Source organism: Cnephaeus nilssonii (genome assembly GCF_951640355.1).
Source record: "Cnephaeus nilssonii genome assembly, chromosome: 20".
Lineage (NCBI taxonomy): Eukaryota > Metazoa > Chordata > Mammalia > Chiroptera > Vespertilionidae > Cnephaeus > Cnephaeus nilssonii.
In genome coordinates this window covers 1,681,373-1,706,369 of record NC_137091.1, presented here as the reverse complement: position 1 = coordinate 1,706,369, position 24,997 = coordinate 1,681,373, and the positions used below count along the sequence as shown (strand labels likewise).

The 24,997-nt window shown below is 57.8% G+C and overlaps 2 protein-coding genes across 2 annotated transcripts; both read left to right on the top strand.

Annotated features, from left to right (window-relative positions):
- Positions 1-750: 750 nt before the first annotated feature.
- On the top strand, positions 751-4,856 carry CCL22 (C-C motif chemokine ligand 22; the record flags this gene model as incomplete). The annotated part of the gene is made up of 3 exons (XM_079759739.1): positions 751-823; positions 2,183-2,306; positions 4,772-4,856. The coding sequence occupies 3 exons, from the start codon at positions 751-753 to the stop codon at positions 4,854-4,856; spliced, it is 282 nt and encodes a 93-aa protein (XP_079615865.1).
- Positions 4,857-10,396: 5,540 nt separating this feature from the next.
- CX3CL1 (C-X3-C motif chemokine ligand 1) lies at positions 10,397-23,452 on the top strand. Its single transcript, XM_079800396.1, has 3 exons — positions 10,397-10,817; positions 17,794-17,914; positions 20,268-23,452. The coding sequence occupies exons 1-3, from the start codon at positions 10,748-10,750 to the stop codon at positions 21,376-21,378; spliced, it is 1,302 nt and encodes a 433-aa protein (XP_079656522.1). The 5' UTR covers positions 10,397-10,747; the 3' UTR covers positions 21,379-23,452.
- The last annotated feature ends 1,545 nt before the right edge of the window (positions 23,453-24,997 follow it).

Sequence of the window (24,997 nt, the reverse complement as noted above, 5' to 3'; positions counted from 1 at the left end):
GTTTATGTCTCTCTCTCCCTCTCCCTTCCTCTCTGAAATCTATATATATATATATAGAGGGGGGGGGTGGACAGATCTGAGATTTAGGAAGTGGGACGGGTGGGAGGTTGAGAAGGGGTGGTGAGGAAGAGCTGAGGCAGCTGCGGGGGAGACGGGCTCGGTGGAAACGTGTGTGGGAGCCCCTTGCAGCCGTTGAGTGGCCATGAGCGGCCGGGTCGGGATCGGTGAGAAACCGGGGAGAGAGATGGGGAGCAGCCCAGTGGACTGGCAGGCCTGTCCCCGGGGAGAGACAGGTCGTGACCGCCAAGGGCACAGGATGGCCTCGGTCCAGCTGAGGGCTGGGCCGTTAGCGCCCGTCCACGCTCTCCATCATTTACCCACAAGCACCGAGGCTCCCAGGTCGGGCTGTGGCCCCATCTCCCCATTTCCAGAGACACACGGGGGCGTGGGCAGGGACACACGCGACAGACGCCGGGGGCGCAGGCCTCCAAGAGGCCCAGCTCAGGGGGATTTTGCAAGTCTCTGGAGACCCAGAGGGTGGAGAGCGGGGGTCCCCTCTGATGGTTTCCAGCCACAGAAAATTTCCTCCAATCTGGAGGAAGCGGGAGTTCTTCTTTCAGAACGTCAGTGTCAATACTCCTTGCTCACCGGTGACTAAGAGTGGCTGAGGCTTGTGGGTGTAGCCAGCGCTTAAATAGCAGACCTGGTTGTCTTCTGGAGAGACACCTGGCTGGGACACAGGACAGGAGCATGGCCGGCCTGCAGACCCCGCTCCTGGCCGCGCTCCTGCTCCTTGCGCTGGCTCTTCAAGCAGCCGAAGCAGGTGAGGCCGGGGAGGGGGAGGGCTCCCTGCAGAAGCCGGGGTCGCACCCTGGGCCTCTTCCTCGTGGAGTGGAAACACATGGGACTGAGGGCAGACACCCCAGTCTGCTGCTGGCTCTCAAACTGGACCCATTGCTTCTCTGGGCCTCCACTTACACATCTGTTAAATGGGTAGTCTTGAAGGCTTGAGTGTAGAATCAGTGTCAGCCAGCTTTGGGGGTGTGGTAGGCATGGCCCGGGGTCCTCCACTCCACAGAACTGGAGCAAAGGGCCCTTGGGGAGTGGAGGAGGCGCTGCTGAAGAGGGCCTGGGGTGGAGGATAGGAGCTCTTGGTCCCTCAAGAGCTGGCCCTGCCTCCCACCTCCCTATTTTTGCTCCAGAACCTGCCCTGCGATCCTGATTTCTTTTTATTTTTTTATTTTTAAAATTTATTTCAGAGAGGAAGGGAGAGGAAGAGGGAGAGGGAGATAGAAACATCAATGATGAGAGAGAATCATAGATCGGCTGCCTCTTGCACGCCCCACACTGGGGATCGAACCCGCAACTGGGGCATGTGCCCTGACCGGGAATGGAACTGTGACCTCCTGGGTCATAGGTCCACGCTCACCCACTGCGCTACGCCTGGATCCTGATTTTTTCACGCCAACGCAACTGCCCCTGCCCCGGGGTGGGTAGGGGAAGGAGCAGTGGACTGGGAGTCGGGCGGCGAGGAACAATACCTGCTCAGGGATGGGCTCCTGTGCGTTCTCCCCGCGTTAGAGGCCCCCGCAGAGTCAGCGCTGTATCACCCCCTCGGTCAGAGGGGGAAGTTGGGCCTCGGAGACGTTAAATGACTTCCCTCAGTGGCCGGGTGACTCAGGGCAGAGTGGGCCCCGAACCCTTGTCCTGGCTCTCCAAGGCCATGCCGTGTGACTGGGAAGTCCTCCCGCTCCGGACACAGCCTCTCCCCGGAGGGGCCGGCGGGCCGTGCACGGAGCGGGCTTCTGCGTTCCCTGGGCCGTCACTGCCCGCGGTCCGCAGAGCTGGTGGAGCAGGACCCGCGGGCTCCCGGTGATGCTGACGCCCCGGGGCCTCGCCCTGAAGAGCAAGGCCCCGGTTCAGAGGCCCTGAGTTCTGCCGGGAAGCGTGGGGCATCGGGGATGCTCAGCTGTTTGGAAGCCCTCGCCCTGGACCTGACCCACCCGGAGTAATGACATTGGGCCCTTCGTGGCTTCTCAGAGGCCCAAGATCGGGGACATTGAGGGCCCAGAATCCTCTGGACACCGACCTTCCACGTGGAGCAGAAAAGCTGGGTCAGAGGCCGGGGCGGGAGCCTTCCCTGCGCCCAGCCTGTGTCGCTCTGAGCGCCCCTCTCCCCCAGGCCCTTACGGAGCCAACGTGGAGGACAGCGTCTGCTGCCACCACCACGTCCGCCACCCGCTGCCCCATCGCCTGGTGAAGGGTTTCCACTGGACTTCCGACTCGTGCCGGAGGCCTGGCGTCGTGTGAGTGGGGCGCTGGGGAGGCAGGGAGCCCCCCGGAGGTGGCCCAGGAGGGCCCGGGGCAGGTGGGTGGGGAATGCAGCTGGGCATTGGTAGACGGGCTGGAGTAGACGGCTCAGCCCAGGCTTGGGTGTGCCAAGGAGGGAAGCCATGCGGTCATTCAAGAAATACGATGGCGCCCCCCGCCATGTGCCAGGCAGCGTGCCAGGCTCTGAGGATGCAGAGCTGAACGAACAGGGCCCCACCCCGCGGGCATGGCGGTGTAGGCAGGATAGAAGCTGTAGGACATGGGGTACCGGGGAGCTGGTGGGTGGAGCCGTGGAGGATGCTTTTACCAGAAGCATCTTGGACCCTCCCCCAGGCGGCCGATCTTCCCCGAAGGGTGTAAAGAGCTCACACGTACCGAGTGTTCCGTCTGGGCCAGGCACTGTCCTGAGCAGGACTGCACTGAGTCCTTGACCCTCACAACAGCCCTGCGAGGGGGTGCGATCACCCCCACGTTATAGATGGAGAAATAGGCTCAGGGAGGGGGTGACTTGCTCACAGTGGCCCAGGCTGAACCCAGATTCCTGAGCCTCACTTTCCCCATCAGGATCCCCAAATGACAACCTTCACTTATTTTTTAATATATATATATATATATATATATATATATATATATATATATATATATAATTGATTTTTTACAGAGAGGAAGGGAGAGGGATAGAGAGCCAGAAACATCGATGAGAGAGAAACATCTATCAGCTGCCTCCTGCACACATCCCACTGGGGATGTGCCTGCAATTGAGGTACATGCCCTTGACCGGAATCGAACCTGGGACCCTTCAGTCCGCAGGCCGACGCTCTATCCACTGAGCCAAACCGGTCAGGGCCACTTATGTTTATGTATCACATTTATAGAGTGCTCGCTGAGTGCTAGGCACTGTTATACACACTTTATAAACAGTAACGCACTTAATCCTGTGGGAGGTGCTGTTAGGATCCCCCTTTCACAGGCAGGAAAAGGGGGACAGAGAGGGTGCTGGGCCTCTTGAGCATCACGGGGCACAGTCATCGTGAGCGGGAAGTGTAACGCTGGCATATACCAGATGCTCAGTAAAGGACAGCACACGTGTGCTCCTTGGACTTGGAGGTGGAAGAATGACAGATGGGGAGATCAGGGGCAGGACCTTGCGCAAGGTCCCACGGGGGCGGGGCAGGCTGCCCGCAGGGCCAAGACCTTCTCTGCTCGTTGGTGGTTTGTGGGCTGGGGCGGGCAGGGACGCAGGGGGGCTAGGAGCTCCCGGCCCCACGGACAGGCTCCTTTTTTTTTATTAAGTCATATTTTAATTCTGTTGGAATCAAGTTATTGGTAACTTGAGAGCAAATAAGCTAAAAATGAGAAAGTAGGCATTTGAGGTAAAAGAATCTGAAAATCAATCCCAGAAATATGATTTACCGACATCACTTTATTTTATTTATCTATTTATTTTTATTTAAAATTTTTATTGTTTAAAGTATTACGTAAGTCTCCTTTTCCCCCATTGACCATTCCCCGGATCCCCCCCCCCCCCCCCCCAGGCTTCTTCTTTGAAGGCAGGCAGGGAGTCCCGGGCAGCTCCGGCACTCGGGCAAGTTGCTTTGCCTCACTCCCCTCAGCTAGGAAGTGGATAGAATAATCCGACCTCATAGGATTGCTGTAAGGATGTATTAAGAAAATTAATGTTAAGAATTCAGGTCAGCCCTCGCCGGTTTGGCTCATTGGATAGAGAGTTGGCCTGTGGACTGAAGGGTCCCGGGTTTGATTCCAGTCAAGGGCACATGCCTGGGTTGCAGGCTTGATCCCCCATAGGGAGCGTGCAGGAGGCAGCCAATCAATGATTCTCTCTCATCATTGATGTTTCTCCCTCTCCCATCCTTTCTGAAATCAATAAAAATATATTTTTTAAAAAGAATTCAGGCCAGCTCCTGGCACAGTTATACAGGACCTACCATCTGCTGTGCATCTAGTTTATATTAACTCAGCAAATCTCATCAGAATCCTATGAGGTTGGACCACGATGATCATCCCTATTTCACAGATGTGGAAACTGAGGCTCAGAGACGTTAAAGGACTTGCTAACAAGTCACAGGGCTAGGATTTTAACCAGATAAGTTGGCTCCAAAGTTCATGCTCTTGGCCCCTGCCCAATGCTCTCTCTCCCAAGGCAATGTTTGCCATGACCATGAGAGAGGGCATTCGGTTCCCTGGCCTGACCTGGCACTCGAGGCTGAGGCCGAGGGACTACCTGGGACATTCTGATGCTCACCCCCCTCCTCCTTAAGAAATGTGTTTGCATACAGCAGGTGGCTCATAAGTGCTAAGCCACTCTATATAGAAGGCATCTCTACATACAGTAGGTGACTCATAAGTGCCAAGCTTTCCAGGCGGGATGTGGCATCATCCCTGCATGTCTCACTGTCCCCCTGGCATCTCCTCCTTCCAGCTTGCTGACCCTCAGGGACCGGAAGATCTGCGCTGACCCCAGGGCACACTGGGTGAGGAGGGTTCTCCAGAAGCTGGACGGCTGAGGAAGGGTCCTGCCCGGTGACCGTGGCCTTGGCTCCTCCGAGAAGGCTCACGGAGCCCTACCTTCCTGCCATGACAGCTGCTCCCCGCCCGTGCCTCTGTCTGTGACCCCGATCTCCATCCCTACTCCCACCTCCCCTCTTACTCCTCCATCCCAGCCTCTGCCCCACTGAAGCCAGCGGGTCCACAGCTCTGTCAGTCACTCCCTGCTCAAAACCCTGCCATGGCTCCCCAGTGCCCTGGGCTGAGGTCAGAGTGCCCGGGCGTGGCACCAGGCCCTCTGGATCAGGGTCGCATCTCTGTCTCCAGCCCCATCTCGTCTCCCTTCGTGCACGTTGGATCCCAAACCCACGCCAATGACATTTCTGCTTCCGGCCTGGCCTGTGCTGCTCCTGACACCCAGAGTGACTCCCCTTCCCTGCACCCCCCACCCCCAGCCCTCCGAGGCGTCGCTCAGCCTGAGCAGCCAGTGATTGAGTTTCATTTAAAAATTTTTTCTTTGATGCTTAGGTTGGCAGAGTCCGTGTCCACTTCCTACCAATGAGTTCTAAGTGACTCACTATTTCTAAGTAGTCCATTCATTTTTTAGACTTCCACCGGCCCTCTGCCCTTCTTAACAGCCCTGGTTACAGCCTGCCCAGAATCCTCGGGACTGGAGAGCTTGTCCCCAGCCGCACGGCTGGGCCAAGGTGCACCCCGAGTTCCTTTGTCTCCTGGCCTCCAGGACGGCGCACAGGGCCGGGCTCAGCATCAGGGCCCAACGGGGGGCTGCAGACTGACTCCATAAAAGTAAGGCCCCTCTCCCGCCCCCTACCGGCCCTCACACATCCATGCCGAGGCTACACGTCATCCAGGGAGCGGGGTCCCTTGCGAAGCCTTTAATTTGTCCAGATTCGCCTTTCTTTCCCCGCTTTACCTCTGTGCTGGGTCTCTTTGCCCTTCCTGCTTCCCTCCGGTTTTTACTGCTCCTCCAACCTCCGAAACCCAGGCCTGACCTTTCCAGAGCCCCTGACTTTCCCTTCCTGTTTCCCCAAATAGCTGATGACCGAATTCACGCTATGGTGTGAATGACTCCCCTTGGCTTGGACTTTAACTCTAGTTAAATTGGTATATGAAAAGAAGGCAGCCCGGCCAGTGTGGCTCAGTGGTCGAACACTGACCTATGAATCAGGAGATCACAGTTCAATTCCCGGTCAGGGCACATGCCCAGGATTTGGGCTTGATCCCTAGTGTGGGGCATGCAGGAGGCAGCGGATCACGATTCTCTCTCTTCATTGATGTTTGCATCTCTCCCTCTGCCTTCCTCTCTGAAATCAATAAAAATACATTTTAGAAAAAGAAGGCAAATGCTTAAGAGGCCGTGTGGATGACTGGGAGGATTTTAGGAGCTGGGGGAAGGGGTCAGAAGAGGGCTTTCCTGGCCCTGGGAGTGATGCGGGGGGGGGGGGTACAGTTAAGTGAAAGAACCTGGGGTGGGGGTCATTCTCTGGTGGCTGGGGCCAGGCTAAGGACGGGGATTTAGTACACACCCCTCTTCCCTGGTGTCCTCCCAGAGTACTTGTCCGGGGGGCAGGAGACGCATCGGAAGGGTACAGGTCACGGGTTCAGGCAGACCAGGAGCTCTCACTGGCTGGGTGTCCGGAGCCAGTTGCTTTGTCCCTCATCCTCCGTGTCTACCTCTGGGAACAGCGGGCATAAAGCCGATGTCCGAGCATGTGGTTGTGAGAGTCAATGAACTGCGAAGACACAGCGGCCCGATCTCATCGTGGGCAGGACTGGGAGAGGCGTTTCTTCAAGGAGGACACGCCAATGCCAATAAACTCATGACAAGATGCTCAACGTGAGATGTCGCCTCACACCCATGAGGGTGGCTATTAAAAAAAAAAAAAAGCAAGGCTGGTGAGGGTATGGAGAAATGGAGTCCTTGGGATTGGCGGTGGGAATGTAAAATGGTGTGGTCGCCGTGGAAAACCACATGGTGGTTCCTCAACAAATTCAACATGGCATCGCCATCTGATGCAGTAGTTCCGCTTCTGGGCACACACAGAAGAGAACTGGAAGAGGGATGCTAACAGGTATCTGCACACCGTGTGTGGCTTAGCATTCCCCACAGCAGCCAAAAGGTGGAAACCACCCAGGAGGGGTGGGTGGACGAGCAGGGTGTGGCCCCGACGTACAATGAAATAGCGTTCGGCCTTAAGACGGCGGAGAGTCCTTCCCGCCACAGCACGGATGCACCTTGCAGGCATGAGGGTAAGCGGAAGGAGCCAGGCACAAGGACACGCACCGTGTGATTCCTAGAGGGTCCACGGATGGAGACAGGAGGAGTGGTGATTTCCGGGGGCTGGGGAGGAGGGGATGGGAGTTATTGAATGGGTCCAGAGTTTCAGTTTTGCAAGAAAAAAAAAAGTTCTAGAGATGGATGTGGTGATGGTTGCACAACAGTGTGAATGTACTTGATGCCACTGAACTGTAACCTTAGAAATGGCTAAAATGGTAAAGTTTATGTTATTCATATTTCACAATAAAAAAGGTGTGGCTATGTGTGCACACAGCGGGCATGTGGGGAGCCCTCCTTATTGGCCAGAGATGTGAGCTGGGCAGAGTTGGGATGGGGCAGGGGAAAGCTAGGCCAGGCTGCCCCCCACCTCACTGGCCGTCCCGCCCCTCCTACCACTCGGGGACCCCGCAGGAGCGCCCTGGGCTCCGTGCCAGGCTCCCGCAGCTGTTTCTGTTCCGCCTGCGGGTCCGGGGAGAATCCCTCATGTCCCACAAGACAGGTGCCGGCTGCCTGCTCTCTGGGGCACCCAGGAAGGTGTGGGCAGGGACACCCCCATCCCCCACCCCACTGACCCGCGAGGAAACCCTCTTTCTTTTTTTTTTTTTTAATATATTTTATTGTTTTTTTACAGAGAGGAAGAGAGAGGGATAGAGAGTTAGAAACATCGATGAGAGAGAAACATCCCCTACTGGGGATGTGCCCGCAACCAAGGTACATGCCCCTGACCAGAATCGAACCCGGGACCCTTGAGTCCGCAGGCCGATGCTCTATCCACTGAGCCAAACCGGTTTCGGCAACCCTCTTTCTTTTTTAAAAATATGTTTTTATTGATTTCAGAGAGGAAGGGAGAGGGAGAGAGAGAGAGAAACATCAGTGATGAGAGAATGATGGACTGGCTGCCTCCTGCACGCCCCACACTGGGGATGGAGCCCACAACCCGGGCACGTGGCCTCGACCAGAATCAAACCGTGACCTCCTGGTTCAGAGGTCGAGGCTCAACCACTGAGCCACTCTTCCCTACTGCCCAGCTGCTGCTCCACTTTGCTTTTTGTTGCTCTCTTTTTAAGTACATTTTTTATTGTGGAATGGCTCCACTTTTCAGTCGCCGTGTGGCTCTACTTACTCCTCAGTTCAGAGCCTTCCCAGCCCCTCTGCCCAGCAGCACCCTCATCCCTCGCTCCAGCTTCGGTGTCTGTGGCAGCTCTCTGCCCACACCCTCCTCGGAGCCGAAGGCCTCAGGCCGCTCCCAGCCCCTGCAGAGGCCCGGCCCTTCCACCGGGGAGTCTCCCTCCGCCCGCAATGGTCTGTGTTGCAGGTAAGTTACTTACGATCCCAAAGGAGACACCTCCGGCAGAAATCTGTGAGGAGCATAGCGTGTCTGAGGCGGTGTGCGGTGCCGCGTGAAGAACCCAGTATTACTCATAAGGAATTCTTGCCAAAGTGGTGGAGATCTAATCGAGCCCGTGGCTCCAACTCCCGGTTTACAGGAAATACAGAGGTTAGGGGAACAACTTAGATGACTTCACAAGGACATAATTAGATCAATTAAGAATGAGAACAGCGTATAGGACAATGGCTTTGAATCGTCAGAAAGTCGAGCCATGAAAAATGTGTTGGGAGGGCTATTGTAGACTAAAAAGAAATAACTTAATGCTGTGCATGAACCTAGATGGGTCCTGGTTCAAAACTTTTAAAAAAGCAAGAGAGAAGGAAGGGAGGGAGGGAGGGAGAGACGGAGGCAGGAGGGAAAAGAGGAAAGAGGAAGAGAGAAGAAACAATAAAACACATTTTGGGGACAACTGGAGAAATTTAATGCTAACTGAAAATTACATGACATAGGAATTATTATTCACTTTTGGGGGAGATAATAGTATATGCATAAAAGACACTATCCTTACACTATAGAGATGCATGCTGATGTATTTCAGGGCCAAGTCTCAGGCATCCATAATTTACTTCGAAATGGAAAAAAGTCAAAGCAAATGCGGACAAATGCTAATCATTGAATTTAGGTGGTAGAGCTATATGTTCTTGGTCCCATTTCTTCCTTATTGTCTAAAAGTTTTCCAAATGACAATATGAAAGAAACAGAGCAAAGCTCGGCCCGCGGCCTCCTGATGGCAGCACCGCGCTCTCGCTGCCTCCTTTGCCGCCCACAGAAGAACAAAGGCTCTCCCTTCCTCCGACCCGCACTCCCTCCTGCTGAGCGGGCTCCGGGGCCAGGACCTCGGCCAGGGTTTGCCCCACAATGCCGGGCACACACCGGGCTCAGCCACAAACACTAGTAGCCTCTGTGTGCCTCTCGGTGAAAGTAGGTAGTTGTCTACACCCCCCAGCGGCTGATTTGATGAGGTGACTATTACAGCCCATTTCACAGATGGGGCGGCTGAGGCTCAAACGGGTTGAGTGACTTGCCCAAGGCGATACCCCTCATAGGTGGTGGAGTCCTGTCGTACTCCGGGTCTGGCTGAGTTGAAAGCCTGGCTGTTGTGTCTGGAATGAATTGTTAGTCTTTTCTTTCTTTTTTTAATCCTCAGCGGAGGATATTGATTTCTAGAGAGAGTGGAGAGATAGAAACACTGTCGTTTTAAAAATATATTTGTGTTGATTTCAGAGAGGAAGGGAGAGAGAGATAGAAACATTAACGGGAGAGAATCATTGATCTGCCGCCTCTTGCACGCCTCCTACTGGGGATTGAGCCCAAAACCTGGGCATGGGCCCTGCGTGGGAATCAAACCGTGACCTCCTGGTTCATAGGTCGACCTCTGAGCCACTCGGGCCGGCCAAGCTACACACAGTTAGTCTTGAACACCCTGATGAGGTGGGTGGGGTGACCATTCCAATTTCATGGGAGGAAAAACTGGGCCAGAAGAGGGCAGGAGACACCCCCACGGGCTGAACGAAGGAAAGCAGTGCCGTTTTGACGCCTGTTTCACACCAGGCCCCGAACCAGCACCTTATGGGCTAAACTCACTCAATCCTCACAGCAGTTCCCAACGTGGGGGTGGAGGGAGGGGGGTCATCTGGTGGTCATGAGCTCAGACCCCAGAACCACCTGACTGGGGCTAATCCAGGCTCCCCCGCTTCCTGGCTGGTGATCCTCAAGAAATTCCGTAACTTCTGCATGCCTCAGTTTCCCCATCCGTAAAAAGGTCCACCAGGGCCCTGCCAGTCTGGTCCCTTCCGGTTTGCTGGCAGCCAGCATCCTCTACGCCTCGGCCCCTGCCCTTGGCTTATTGCCCTGTGAGCAGCCAGGCCCCGGCCAGACCGAAGGGCGAGCCCAGCTCCCGCAGGGCGGTGGCCAGCAGAAGGGACGAGAAGAGGCCCTTTGAACCTGAGCAGTCCTCCCGGCCGGTTCCGGTTTGCGGAGCCATTCTGAGCAGCAGCCCAGGATCCCCAAGACTTGGGCCTTCTGTTTCTAAGGCAACATCCTGTGGCATCTGGCTCCCTGCCTCTCCCCTCCCACCGCCTGCCTGCAGGGAGCCAGGAGGCGGAGACAGGCAGAGGCAGCGGATCTCCTCAGATCTTAGCACACCGAGCTCCCTCGGCGGAGACTGTGCCGGCCTGGTCCCCGCGCCGGGACCCCGCCTGGACCCCTGCCTGCCCTCAGCCATGGCGTTTCATCCGCTCTCCTGGCTGCTCCGCTTGGCTGTGCTCTGCCATCTAGTCCTGCTGCTGACGGGTGAGTGGGGTGGGCGCAGCAGGAACAGGGAGGGGGCGGCCCCCGCCCCACGCCTGCCCCTCAGGCCTGACCTCGGGGCACCAGACCCTTCCTACCTGAGGCGGGGTCTGTGGCAGGCCCCCCTGGGGGGGGTGCGGGGGCGGGGGGGGGGACGGAGATGCGGCTCCACGAGGAAAAGATTTGGCTCAATGAGCAAGGCTGCTACTGCTTGGAGCGCCCGGGTCGGGGGGTGGCGGGTGGCGTGGGAGATACAAGGGGGCCAGGTGGGTATCAGGAGGCCCGGGCTCGAGCACGGGAGGTGGCTCCTGCCGGTACGAGCCCCGGTGGGACCCAGGGTTAATATGTAACCTGAAGTCCTGAGCCCCAGCCTGGCCCTGGGCTAGACCACAGTTGGGACTTTCTCCTGCCCCATGTCAAGGCCACCCCAGGAGTCGGGGCCCCAGGACCAGAGGAGGTCAAGGTCATTGCAGCTCATGGGGTGGGCTCACCGCTCTTGCTCTGGTCTGTAGCCCCATCTCCCCCATTGTACGGTCTTCCTCCTTCAAGCACAGCTTAGAAAATGGTGGTCCAGGCAGGGTCCAGGTGAGGCGCACCTCCGGTCACTAGCTTTCTGGAGCCTGGGACCTGGCAGGGCACGCTGCATCCAGCCCACCTGCCACCGGGAGGGTGGGTGTAGAAACTGGCTGAGGGTCCGGCCGGCAAGTAGGGCAGGAGGCGGTGGGCTGGGTGCAGGGGGGGGGGGCCGTGGGGGGCGCTCACCGCCTCTGTGGCCACACGGCCTCTGGGAACCACCTGAGTCAGTCCATCCTCGGGGAGGACCCAGGCCATCTGGCAGGTCGAAGCTCAGAGAGGGTGGCAGCCCGCCTGAGGACACACAGCGAGCCCGGGAGAATGAGAAGCAGCCTCCAGCTTCCAGAACACCTCCCGGGAACACACCAGTGGGACAGGGCGGAGGCAGGTGAGGTGGCGCAGGCAGCTGAGGCTGGCGGAGGCGGCGGAAGTGGCGGAGGTGGTAGAGGCAGCGGAGGCCAAGTGTTGCTGGCTTCCTGCTTCCTGGGCCCGAGGCCAGAGCCCGAGGTGTTTGGGGACCGTGAGCCCGGGAGGGGGTGTCAGATGGAGGCGCCGTGCCATGACCTGAAGGGGGTCTTGCCCTCTGGTCCCAGCCACCGCACCTCCAGACAGGTCTTGCCTCTGTGCCTGAGGCTGCGATGCCTGGGAGGGCATTTTGGAAACGGGAGGAGGAGGAGGAGGATTATTTATAACAGCGGGGGGGGGGGGGGGAGAGAGGGGGCTCCAAGGTGGGTGGAGAGGGGACCCTGGATGCTCTCCCTGGCAACCTAGGGCTTCAGGACCTCCAGGTTCCCGTCCTAATCCCTAATCTCAGTGCCCGACTTTGCTGGGAGATACTTGCATTATTTCCACCTCTCTGAGCCTCCGTTTCTCCTCCTGGAAAGCTGGCACTCACCAGGCCCCTTAGCGTCCTTCCCACACTGACCGGTGTGGCTCTGAGCGGCCCCAGGGAGCCCGGCAGGACTAGGGGGTGGTCCACGGCCAGAGAGGCCCCCGGGGCGGGGGGGGGAGTAAGGGGAGGGGGGTTGGAGGCTGCTGCTCTGCTGGTGCAGGCAGCTACGTCAGTTCCCAAGCGAGGGTTTGCGGGGCTGTGCCCGGCAGGAGGCTCCGCTTTATATAACAAACCTGCAGACACAAGTCAGAGAAATTTTCTCCCTGAGCCCTGACGCATCCACTCCCACTCAAGGCCCGGCAAGAAAGAAAGAAAAAAAATCGGCTTTAAGCTGCTGCAGTCCGCCCCCCTGCTTAGCGGTGAGGGGGGCGGAGGGGAAGGCAGGGGAGGATAAATGCGGGGTGTCAGATCCAGGCCCTGTGGGACTGAAATAAAAATGCCTCTCTCTCCATTGGTGGAGATGGCCTATGTCACACAGCGCTTCTGTGCGCACTTCGCTGATTCATTCCACACGTATTTCTTGGGCACTTACTCTGTGCCAGGCACTGTTCTTGGTGCTGAGACCAGATCAATGAAGAAAACCGCCCAAGACCCCGGGCCTCGGGGCATGAACATCGATGGTGAAGGCAGACAACACACAGAATAAATCAGAAACAATCTGATCTGTTAGAAGGAAAAAAAATGCTGTGATTTAAAAGAGGGTGTGTGTGTGTGTGTGTGTGTGTGTGTGTGTGTGTGTGTGTGTGTGTTGAAATTTGAAGTAAGAGGCCAGGGAATCCTCCCTGAGAAGGGGGCACTGAGGGAGGCGGGGGGAGGGGGCAGGGGGAGGGAGACATGTGGATATCTCCAGGGGAGTGGTCCTCAGTGAGGGTTCGCCCCCTGGGAATATCTGGCAATTTCTGGAGGTGTTTTTGGTGGTTCTCAATGCCCCGCCATTTTTGGTTGGGGGTGCTCCCACCTAGAGGGTAGAGGCCAGGGATGCTGCCAAAGACCCTACAGGACACAGGGCAGCCCGCAACAAAGGTCTGCCTGCCCGGAAAGGTCAGTGGTGTTTGCTGTGGAGGACACCCTTTTCTGAGGGTCCAGATATTGAAAAAGCTTTATTCTCACAGCCACCCTGTGAAGCGGGTATTATTGTGCCCATTTCACAGGCAAGGGAATCGAGGCTCGGACAGCCCAAGTGACTCATCCAGGACACACACCTAGCGTTGGCTCAGCCCTCTGTCTCCTCCCTCAGAGACCCAGAACGTCCCTGCCCCTTCCTGTCTGAGGCCTCTCCGCAGTCCTTGGGACAAGCCTCAGGGCCACCTCCTCCAAGAAGCCTCCCGGGTCACTTGTGGCAGGAGTGGTCTCTCCCTCGCGTAACCCTCAGCACCACTGGATATATTGGGAAGCATGGTGTTTCCCCCTGGAAAAGTGGGGTGTCTAGGACCTGGGAAGACAACCAGATCTGGCACTAAGCAGCTGTGTGGCCTCGGGCATGTCATTTAGCCTCTCTGAGTCTCAGCTTCTGCGTCTGTAAAACGGGGATAACCACACACCCTCGGCGGGGATGTTGAGAATTAATGAGAGCAGAGGTGCGTGTGCTGAGCACATAGTAGGTACTCCAATAGGAAGTTCTCTGGTACTTTGTGGGTGTGTCTTAGCTGCCCATCAGGCTAGGAGCCCTCTGAAGGCAGCGGCGGGCTTTGTTCAACCCACTATTCCCGGCAAGATGGAGGGTTAGCATTTGTTGGTTGAGTCCACACAGTGACCTGGTAGCCTTTATTGGGATTGAGGTGATCTCTCCAAGCTCAGCACCAGCACCCGTGGGAGGAAGTTCAGGGTTAAGGACAGAGGACCTGGGTCTTTGTAGATATTCAAAAGTAATTCAAACAAATGTTGGCTGAATCAGGGCATGGATGGATGGATGGATGGACGGACGGATAGATGAAGGATATGTGAGTGGGCTGATGAGGGATGGATGAGTGGATAAATGAGAGGAGGTGGAGCTGCAGATGGAAGGTGGTAGGTGGGTGAGTGGGGCTGGGTAGATGGATGGATGGGGTAAGCAGGAATGGGTGGGAGGTAGACGTGGATGTATGTGGATTGAGTAAAGGATTGACAAGAGGGAGCAGATAAATGGATGGATGGATGAATGAATGGATGGATAAATGGGTGGGTGGATGGATGGATGGATGGATGGATGGATGGATGGATGGATGGACAGATGGATGGATAAATGGGTGGATGGATGGAGGGATGTATGGATGGACAGATGGATGGATAAATGGGTGGATGGATGGATGGATGGATGGATGGATGGATGGACAGATGGATGGATAAATGAGTGGATGGATGGATGGATGGATGGATGGATGGATGGATGGATGGACAGATGGATGGATGGATGGGTGGACAGATGGAGGGATGGATGGATGGATGGATGGATGGATGGATGGATGGATGGACAGATGGATGGATAAATGGGTGGATGGATGGAGGGATGGATGGATGGATGGATGGATGGATGGATGGATGGATAAATGGGTGAATGGATGGATGGATGGATAAATGGGTGAATGGATGGATGGATGGATAAATGGGTGAATAGATGGATGGATGGATAAATAGGTGGATGGATGGATGGATAAATGGATGGATGGATAGATGGTAGAGGGCTAAGTAGACTGAGGCATTATTTCACTTAGTGAATATTTATGGAGTACCCACTTTGTGCTGGAAGACATTATGACACCAAGACAGACAAGCTCCTGCCCTCTGGAAACTCATGTGACAGATCATAAATGACTGGCTGGCTGGAGGCACTGTCTCCATCGACAGGAGAGAAAAGCCCAGTTCCAGGAAGGGAACAGGCCCCTGGGTTAGTCATCCAACCTTCCCTGGGCAGGACCTTGCGCAGAGCCGGCCAAGGGCGTGCAGGCACCGTGTGGGGCGGGGCGGCGGGGACAGGCTGACTGTGGCTCCTCAAAGCCCCGAGGTGGGCAGTGGCCCTCCCCCTCCGGGGAACCTGCGTCCAGAGAGCGAACTGACCTCACCAGCTTCTCCCTCCTGCCCACTGGGCAGCTGCCCCCGGCTCCAGGTCACCCAGGGGCACCTTTTCTCTGCGGCTTTTCCCAGGGAGACACCTGCCAGGCCAGTCCAGGGAGCTGCCTCCTGCTTGGCTCACCAGGACCGGGACACTGCAGCTGGGTGGTTCGAGGTCCTGCTGGGGGAGCAGGAGGGAGACAAGGCAGCCAGGGGACTTTCCCGAGAGAGAAAGGCAGCCAGCCCATGACTCAGGGAGTAGCTGCTGGGAGCCCCCCCAGACTCCCCACCCCAGTGCATGTTTGCACGTCCACATACATGTACCTGAGCATGAGCAATGTGTGTTTGGTGGAGCCCAGGCGCCAGCTGGGGCCTGCAGGGCCCTGCAGAGCTAGACAAGATCGGCTGCTCTCTCCACTCCGCTGTGTGGAAGTCCTGGCTATGGATTTTTGCAAAACCTTCCAGGGTCTTGCTTCTGCTGCATAAGACCTTGACCCAGAACTGAAACTCATTCTCTTCCTCATTTTTCACATACCCCTGCCCAGCTTACACCAAACAAAGACATTTTACTGAAGATTTTAGCTGGGAGGGGAGGGGGGCAGGAGGAGGCGGGATTGCAATGCAAACCACTTCAAATGTTTTATATAAAATATTTGAGTTCTCAAGTGTCTGTTGAGTCACCCTCATCCTGTCTTGGGGTTTTTCTCTGACTCCGTGTGGTTGGTAGCCAGCCATCTGCAGACCCCTGCTTCCCCGACTCTGCTCCCACCCCATGAGAAAGGAACTTCCATGTGAGAGAAACATCAATTGATTGCCTGCTGCACGCCCCCTACTGGGGATGGAGTCCACCAACCTGGCATGTGCCCTGACCGGAATCGAACCCCGACCTTCTGGTTTATAGGAGGCACACCAGCCAGGACCACCTGGTTCTTAATGACAGAACAAAGGGTGGTCTACTCAGCAGACCCCTCCCCACTGTTCTTAGAGGTGGTTGTACTTACACATTTAAAATATTTTATTGTATTATCTGCTACATGTGCCAGGTTGTATGTATGCCTTTGTGTGTGTGTGTGTGTGTGTGTACTAGAGGCCCAGCGCACAAAATTCATGCACTCGGGGGGGGGGGGGTCCCTTAGCCCGGCCTGCACCCTCTTGCAGTCCGGGAGCCCTTGGGGGATGTCCAACTGATGGCTTAGGCCTGCAGTCGGACATCCTTAGCGCTGCCTGCTGCGGAGACGGGAGAGGCTCCCACCACCGCTGCTCTCGCTAGCCATGAGGCCGGCTTCTGGCTAAGCTGAGCTGCCCCTGTGGGAGCACCAGAGGGCAGCTCCTGCGTTGAGCGTCTGCCCCCTGGTGGTCAGTGCGTGTCATAGCGACCGATCGTTTGCCGTTTGGTCAATTTGCATATTAGCCTTTTATTATTTTTTAAAAATATATATTTTATTGATTTTTCACAGAGAGGAAGGGAGAGGGATAGAGAGCTAGAAACATCGATGAGAGAGAGACATCGACCAGCTACCTCCTGCACACCCCCCACCGGGGGATGTGCCCGCAACCAATGTACATGCCCCTGACCGGAATCGAACCTGGGACCTTCCAGTCCGCAGACCGACGCTCTATCCACTGAGCCAAACCGGTTTCGGCTTAGCCTTTTATTATATAGGACTATATAATAAATTTGTGCAAAGGGCTTTGCCCTCGCAGCTGCGGTGGTTGCCTCAGCCCTTGCAGCTCTGGCTTCGTACGGAAGGTCATCCGGAAGGATGTCCTGATGGTCATTCAGCTGTCTGGTCTAATTAGCATATTATGCTTTTATTATTATAGATTATTATAGATATGCCATTGTGTTTGTTGGTGTGTATGTGTGTATGTGCGAACATGTCACGGATAGGCACATGAGATGTGAATGGCAAGAGGGCTGGGTGTGTCTCAGAGGTCATGAAAATCCATGAATATGGACAGCTTGAGAGGGAGGGAGAGGTGTGTGTGTACGGGGGGCGTGATAGCTGAGCAGGTGACTCACTGGGGTAAAGGCAACAGGAGTGGCGCATGGGCAGCACCACAGGCCCAGGAGCATGATGGGAGCCAGGTCTGGTAGGAGAGCCTGTCCCATCACTTCCTGGCCGTGTGACCTCAAGCAGATCCCTGCCACTCTCAGACTCAGCCACTCTGTTTACAACAGACCAATTATAGCAGCTTAATTCTTACAATTAAACACTTACTACGTGCCGGGCAAGAAGAGCTTTATCCTGTGAGGTACATACTACCATTGTCCCTATTTTACAGGTAGGGAAACTGAGGCATGGAGAGGTTTGGCCAGGGACGGACGGGACGGGGGAGGGGGCGGGGGGGGTGAGGTCAAGGGCCTTGAAAGCCAGGTGTGCAGGGCACTGGCTCTTGGGCCGTGTGGCTGGGACCTACTGTCACGGGGGTGAGAAGCCAGATGCCCTGGACAGTCCTGCTGACTGGGGGCCTCTGGGGGCTCAGGACAGCAGCACAGTGTGAAGAAATGCAGCTACATGTGCAACGGCGTGACCCCGAAGATCCCCCTGAGACTCCTAGCCGGCTATCGACGAAGGGAAGCATCTTGCGGCAAGCCCGAAATCGTGTAGGTACCACCCTCTCCGCCTCTGCATCCCTGTCAGGCCCTGGGGACGGCCCCAGACCTCCGAGAATGCATGTCCACCTCCTCCCAGCCCGACCCGGGCTCCTGGCCAAGGGCCTCAGCGAATGCTCCCCTGCTTCTGGCCTGCTTGCCCCCTCATTGACCTTCATATCCGCGCCACGAGCACGGTGGGGAGCGGCTTCCTGCATGGCCTGTGGCCCGGAGCAGCCACGCAGGGTCACTTCTCCTGGGCCAGAGCATGTTCTGTGGGCTCTGGAGCCTGCTGGGCTTCCTGGGGGAGGTGACGCGTGGACGTCTCAAAGCGCAGGCTCCGGGATCCAACAGGTGTGGGCGAATCCTGGCTTGGCCACTCGCAGCTGGTGGCCCTGGTCACAGCGCCTGCCCGCTGCAGAGTGGGTGGTGGGAGGATGAGAGGAGAGAATGTAACTAACGTGCTTGGGCGGGTGCCCAGGAGCTGGGACGATAAGACTGGCGTCTCCGTGTGACGGGGAAACAGGATCTCTAGGAGGCTTTGGGCTCCAGCCAAGCCAGCTCCCCTCGGCCTGGAGCCCGGGCCACCTTGGCTGCTTGCTCCTCTGGGGTCCGCCTTGGGCGCTGCCCAGTGGCCCATCCCGGAGGCCTTTCTTCAGGACTTGGGGCCCTAAAGCAGCGCAGCGGGACCCAGAGGCCTGGCAGCAAGAAGTGGGCCCAGCCGGACTGGCTCAGTGGCTGAGCGTTACCCTATGACCCAGGGTAACCACGGGCTGATTCCCGGTCAGGGCGCAGGCCCGGGTTTCGGGCTCCATCCCCAGTGGGGGGCGTGCAGGAGGCAGCCGATCCATGATTCTCTCTCATCATCGATGTTTCTCTCTCTCTCTCTCCCTTTCCCTTCCTTTCCGAAATCAATAAAAATATATATTTTTTAAAAAGGAGTGGCCAGGGGCCTCTGAAACGCAGGCTCAGCTGGGGAAGCCGTGCGCCCATCGACCGCCCAGCCCACTGAGTGTGCAGTTGCTTCAAGAGCCCTCTCTGCCCCCACCCCCACCCCCAGGCTTGCTGCCCCAGGCTCCCCCACATACTTGCTTCTGTTTTCTAGGGGAAGCGGGAAGCACCGGGGAGGGGGTCTCAGCCTGGGGGCCGCACAGGATCACGCTGGCCTCCTGGACAGCTGTGGCGTCCAGCACACTGGCCCCGGGAGCGGTTATGTTACCCCTGGAGGCTTGACTCTCTGCAAACAGGGCTGAGCGGTAGCCACCTTGCAGGAGGCGTGAGAGCACAGGCCACCGGAGCAAGGCCCGGTCACCTCTGGGCCGTGTCCCGGCAGCGAGCCAGCCACACAGGGCTTCAGAGGACGCTCGAGGTTTGGTGGCACTCAGGGCCCCAACGAGGCCACCATATACATGGCTGTAGCTGCTAGGTGTCCTTTCAGGCCGAGACACACCCCCTAGGAGAGCGGGTAGAGGTCCAGAGGGCAGCCTGTTACTGAGGGAGGAGACGGAGACGACACCGTGACATCGTTCCTGTCCAGGGTGAGGCGGTCCCAGCAGGGAGCTTGCCAGTCACTCACCTGGAGGCAGAGAACCCCCGTCACCGCTCCCCCAACCAAGACTCCCAGCCCCGAGCCCCACCTCAATGGCAACGACAATATTAGTAAGATCGTCATTATTTCCAGTGGTTACTGATCTACTCTGAGCCAGGGGCCTTGTTTTTCTTCAGTTTGCTTAATTTTTTTCCTTTAAAAAAAAGAAAGAAAAAGAAGGGCTGATTTATTTTGGTAATCCTCACCCGATGATATTCTTTCCATTGATTTTCAGGGAGTGAAAGGAAGAGAGGAGCGGGGAGGGAGGGAGGGAGGGCGGGAGAGAGAGAAACATCGATGTGAGAGAGACACATCAACTGGCTGCCTCCAGGATGCGGTCCCGGTTGGGGATTGAACCTGCAGCCAAGGTACATGCCCTTGACCAGGAATTGAACCCGTGACCTGCAGGTTGATGCTCTAACCACTGAGCACCCTGGCCAGGGCCCGAGCCAAGTGCTTTACATAATTTTTGTTTTTTATAATAAGACAGAAGCAGGGTGACCGACTGGTCCCCGTTTGCCTGGACTCTCACGAAGAGGCCTGCATCTCGGCCCCTTTGTCTGGGTGGTTGGTCACCCACAGAGTGGGGATCATAGTCCCACTTCTCAGGCGAGGACACAGAAGCTCCAGGGGTGGCTGCACCCCAGCTAAGCTCACGGCTCACAGTAAGTGGCCGGGCAGGACTTCCGGCTGGCCTGCTCGCCTGCAGGCACTGGCGTGTGCCTCCACTCCCCGTGGCACCTGGACGTCACAGGTCCCCGCCTTCTTTCCCTGTAGCTTGACGACCATCAAGAACAGAACGTTCTGTGCGGACCCCGAGGAGAAATGGGTGCAGGAAGCCGTGGAGTATCTGAACCGCAAGGCCGAACCCACCCCTGGGAGGCGGATCGGATCCATGACTGCCCCGGCCACCAAGGGGATGGACCGGTCTCCCACCGCAGAGCCCACGGCCGCAGCGGAAAGCAGCGGCCAGGAGGCACGCAGGGCCTCGGGGACTTCCCCAGAGCCGCCCAGGTCCCCCACCATCTCACTGGCTCCGGATGGAGCGCCTTCAGATGGGCCCGAGAGAACTGAGCTTTTCAACGTCACTGCCGCCGCCGCCGCCGCCGCCACCACCACCACCACCACCACCACCACCACTGCCACGTCCTGGCAGAGCCCTCACCAGCCGACAGCGGACCTCTGGGCTGAGGAGAAGGCCTCTGAAGCTGCCTCCTCCCAGACCCCCTCCTCCCAGACTTCCTCCTCCCAGACCCCCTCCTCCCAGACCCCCTCCACCCAGGCCCCCTCCTCCCAGACCCCCTCCACCCAGACCCTCCTTACTGATCCCCCCTCCTCCCAGACCCCCTCCACCCAGGCCCCCTCCTCCCAGGCCCCCTCCACCCAGGCCCTCCTCACTGATCCCCCCTCCTCCCAGGCCCCCTCCTCCCAGGCCCTCCTCACTGATCCCCCCTCCACCCAGGCCCCCTCCCCACAGGACCCCGCCACTTCACACACAACCCCAGACCCTGGGCAGGACCTCACGCCCGAGAGCCCTCGAGGGTCCAGTTCAGCTCACACGGATGCGGTCACCGGGCCCGGCAGCAGGCCCCATGTCTCCGTGGCCCCCAGCGGGGAGCCAGGGAGCTCAGGCAGCGGGGCCCCCACGCACAAGGACCCCCAGAGGCAGGACATCCTCACCACTCCCGTCACCGACCCGGAGGCCACCCGGAGGCAGGCGGTGGGGCTGCTGGCCTTCCTCGGCCTCCTCTTCTGCCTGGGGGTGGCCCTGCTCACCTACCAGCGGCTCCAGGCCTGCCCCCGCGGCGCGGTGGGGGACATGGCGGCCGGGCTCCGCTACGTGCCCCGGAGCTGTGGCAGCAACTCCTACGTCCTGGTGCCAGTGTGAGCGGCCCACCTGCCTGTCCAGATGTTCAGCTAAACAGCTGCCTGGGGTCCCCATCCTCACTCCTCCCCCCCCAAGGGCCTGGCCGAGCTGGGATGCTGGAAACAGGGAGGCAGGACCCCCGTGGGCCTGTCCCCGTTCCTGGCAGACGCAGGCGGCCCCTGGGCATCCGCCACCTGCTGGAGGCAGAGGGGGTGGCCTCCAAAACTCACCCCAAGGCCCCCGAGTCGGAAAACTCTTCTGCTGCTGCTGCTTAAAGGGTCCCTCCCTTTGACACCTCCAGCCCCGACGAACCATTATTGAAGTCTCAGCCCCTCGGCCCTTGTCCCCATGTAGGGACCACGTCCTCCCTCTCGGGCCAGGCCCCTCTGCACACTCCCTCCGACCCCATCGTGTCCTGGGGTCCCGCGGCAGTCGGCTGTCACCCCGCTGCCTGCGGTGCTAGCCCCCCCCCCCCCCGACAGAGCCCCGCCCTAGCCGGACCTGTCTTTTCTTGCATGAGGCGGGCGTGGTGGCTGCTGGCGCCACTCTCAGCGAAGACTCGGCCGAGTCGCCGGGCCGGTTGGATCGTCTCCCTCCTGGGTCTGTGCTGCACAGGGAGGGAACATGGACTCAGCGTGAAGCCCGGGGTTCTAGGCCCAGGCCCACCACCACCCTGACGAGGCATCCTCCCCTCTGGCTTCCCATCGGTGAAAGGAGAGAGGGACCGCGAATATGTGGCAATGACCTGTACCCGACGGGCATCACGCAGTGGTCCAGAGACCCCTGTCCCCAGATCCCGGGTACCTTCGCCAGTCTCCACCCATCAGTGAGGCAGGCACCGCCCTGGGACCCAGAGGGCCCGGCGGCCCAGCCCTGCCCTGTTGGAGGGGTCGGCACTGTGGGCCCCAGAGTGGGGGCTGGGCTGCGGTTCATGGGGGGCAGAGACCAATTTTAAAGGCCCCTTCCTGACTTGGAGAACAGCCCCTCTCTGTGTCCACCAGGCGTCCAGGGACACTGAGATGGCCTGGTGACATGTGACAGGCTGAAGGAGGAGGGGAGCCTGCAGGCTCCGGGGAAGGCTGAGGCGCTGCCTGGGGGCGGGGGTGGGGGGAGGGCAGGGTCCAGGGAGAAACTGCAGGGAGCCGCCACACTCCCTGTGAGGGACTCGGGGCCAGCATTCGGTCTTTCTACCTGCAGCCTGGACTCCCAGCCCCTCTCTGGCTCCCTGTCCGCACGCTATCTCCGCCCTCACCTTTGCCCCCACGGCAGGCAGGGCCAGGCATGTCCGTGACGTTTCCCACGAGCTGACACCTGAGGTTCCGTGTTTATTTCTGACAGGAACTCTGCCCTGTGGGGAGGGACCGAGGGGGGAGGGCAGTTGTGTGTGTGTGGGGGTGGGGGGTGGTAAGGGGTTCCTTTGGCTGCTGAGGGTGCAGGCAGGCCTGGGTGAGACCGGCAGCTGCGGCTGGCCAGCACCCCACCCAGAGCTGGACCCGCAGCCCCCACCCCCCTCCTTGGGGTCCCTGATGGCAGTCCCCATCTCCCTCTGATTGTCCCCAAGACTGACCCTTGCCCTCCACCTGAGAAGCCTCCCAGGGGTGGGGCTCCCTCCAGGTACAGGTGACACATCCCTTTATGACGGATGCTCAGAGGGAGCAGGCACAGCTCTGGTCCACAGAAGAGGGCCGGCCCGCCGCACCCCCTGCTGGACATGGCACCCCCGGTTTGGGCCTGGCTCGAGTGGGGGGCACTTTTGGGAGAACAGCAGGTCTGAATGCACTTTTACGGGCTCCTCCCCGCTGGGAGCCTTCAAGGGGTGGGGCCCCCATGATGGGGTTCCCCTCCTTTGTCAGAAAGCAGCTGGGGCAGCTGGCCCCCTGCCCACGGACTTTATTAGCTCCCCCACCACGGGACACGGACACGGACAATTTGGGGAGGACGTTAGAAGGAGATGGTCGATCCTCTTGCTTTTCCAACCCCATCACCAATGTCTGTGCCATTTTGTATTTTACTAATAAAATGGGAAGGTCTTGTGGATCAAACCAAGGTGCTTTTTCTAGGGGGGAGGGAGGGCTTAGAGCCTCAGCAGGGATGGCACAGGGGAGGGCACGTCTCCCTGGGCAGGCCCGTGGGGCACGGCGGCAGGCACTGTCACAGTCCCCCGGAGGGGCGCTGGGGACGGGTGCGGAGGGGGGGGCCCTGGCCTGGCTCTCTCTGCGCCGCTGTGTGGCGCTGGGCAGTGCCTTCACCTGTCTGCGCCTGTGCAAAGGCAGGCGCGAGGCCCTCCGGAGGCTCCCATCCCTGGTGGGAACCAGAATCCGTGACGAGGCTGCCCTGCCCCCAGGCCACATGCCTACGGAACCGCTATCCTAGTGCCCGGGAGGCGTCCTAGGCGCTGCCGCGAACAGTTGTGTAGGTTGGAAACTGCACGAGGTGCCCCAGGCCAACTCCAGCCTCTTGATACACAGCATTTCATGGGTCCCGAGACGCACATTTTTTCACATCGGGACGTCTCTGGGATTAAGATTAGGCCTGTAGTCAATGGCTTGTCATAATGTAATGAACAGGTCTCTCTTTCCTTATTAGTTCGTTAAATATCAGAATGTCTTACTACCAATGGCATCTTAGGGCCTATGTCTACATGATGTTTTTAAAACTTAGAGCCCTGCCAGTGTGGCTCAGTGGTTGAGCATCAACCTATGAACCAAGAGGTCACGGTTCCATTCCCAGTCAGGGCACATGATCCCCAGTAGGGGGCGTGCAGGAGGCAGCTGATCAATGATTCTCTCTTCATTGATGTTTCTATCCCTTTCTCCCTCTCCCTTCCTCCTGAAATCAATTTTAAAAAATTAAAAGGAAATTAAAAGTAGAGGCAACATGCAAAAATCTGGAAATTACACATTTAAACCGACTTTTCTACCTTCTCTCAGATGACTCAGAAGGTCTGCCCTCCACACAATGGTCTAACGGAAGGTAACGGGGGCGGGGCCTGAACAGCAGCTGCCCCTTGAGATGGGCCGGGGTGGCCCTAGGTCTCTACCATCCCCTCCACCGCAAGGACATTCCACCTGCTCTGCCCACTCGCACCCCCGAAGGAGCTCTGCCTGCGGCAGGGATCCAGCCCCCTCAACCGCTCCCCAGCCTCACGCTTCCAGCAACATGAGACACCGACAGAGGCCCTGAAGTGAACGTAGGTGTCCCCGTCTTCTTATCAGTGGCTTAAGGAAGAGGCTGGCGCCGGGAGTGTGCCTGCTGTTCTGGCTCAGTCCCTTTCCCAGGGGCCCTGAGGTATTTGTGATTGGTTTTCTCTTTTAGTTACAGAGCTAAACTTTAGCTGACACAATTCCCACAATTAACGCAGAGTTTGATAGAGACTTGGGGGCCTCTGGAATCTTTGCTCTGAGATTAATAATAATAATAACAATAACAATAGCCATTGTTTGTTTCCTGTTTACCATGGGCCAGCCAATGTCCTAAATTATTTTTTTTTAATATTTTTTTTATTGATTTTTGAGTGGAAAGGAGAGGGAAAGATAGAAACATCAATGGTGAGAGAGAATCATTGATCAGCTGCCTCCTGCACACCCTCTACAGGGGATCGAGCCCACAACCTGGGCACCTGTCCTGACCGGAAATCGAA

What these genes read in the sequence shown, in the direction of transcription:
- CX3CL1 (XM_079800396.1), top strand. Translation starts at nt 10,748, where the DNA reads ATGGCGTTTCATCCGCTCTCCTGGCTGCTCCGCTTGGCTGTGCTCTGC. An exon ending in TCTAGTCCTGCTGCTGACGG is followed by an intron (nt 10,818 to 17,793) that starts GTGAGTGGGGTG and finishes CTGGGGGCTCAG; the next exon opens with GACAGCAGCACAGTGTGAAG. An exon ending in TGCGGCAAGCCCGAAATCGT is followed by an intron (nt 17,915 to 20,267) that starts GTAGGTACCACC and finishes CTTTCCCTGTAG; the next exon opens with CTTGACGACCATCAAGAACA.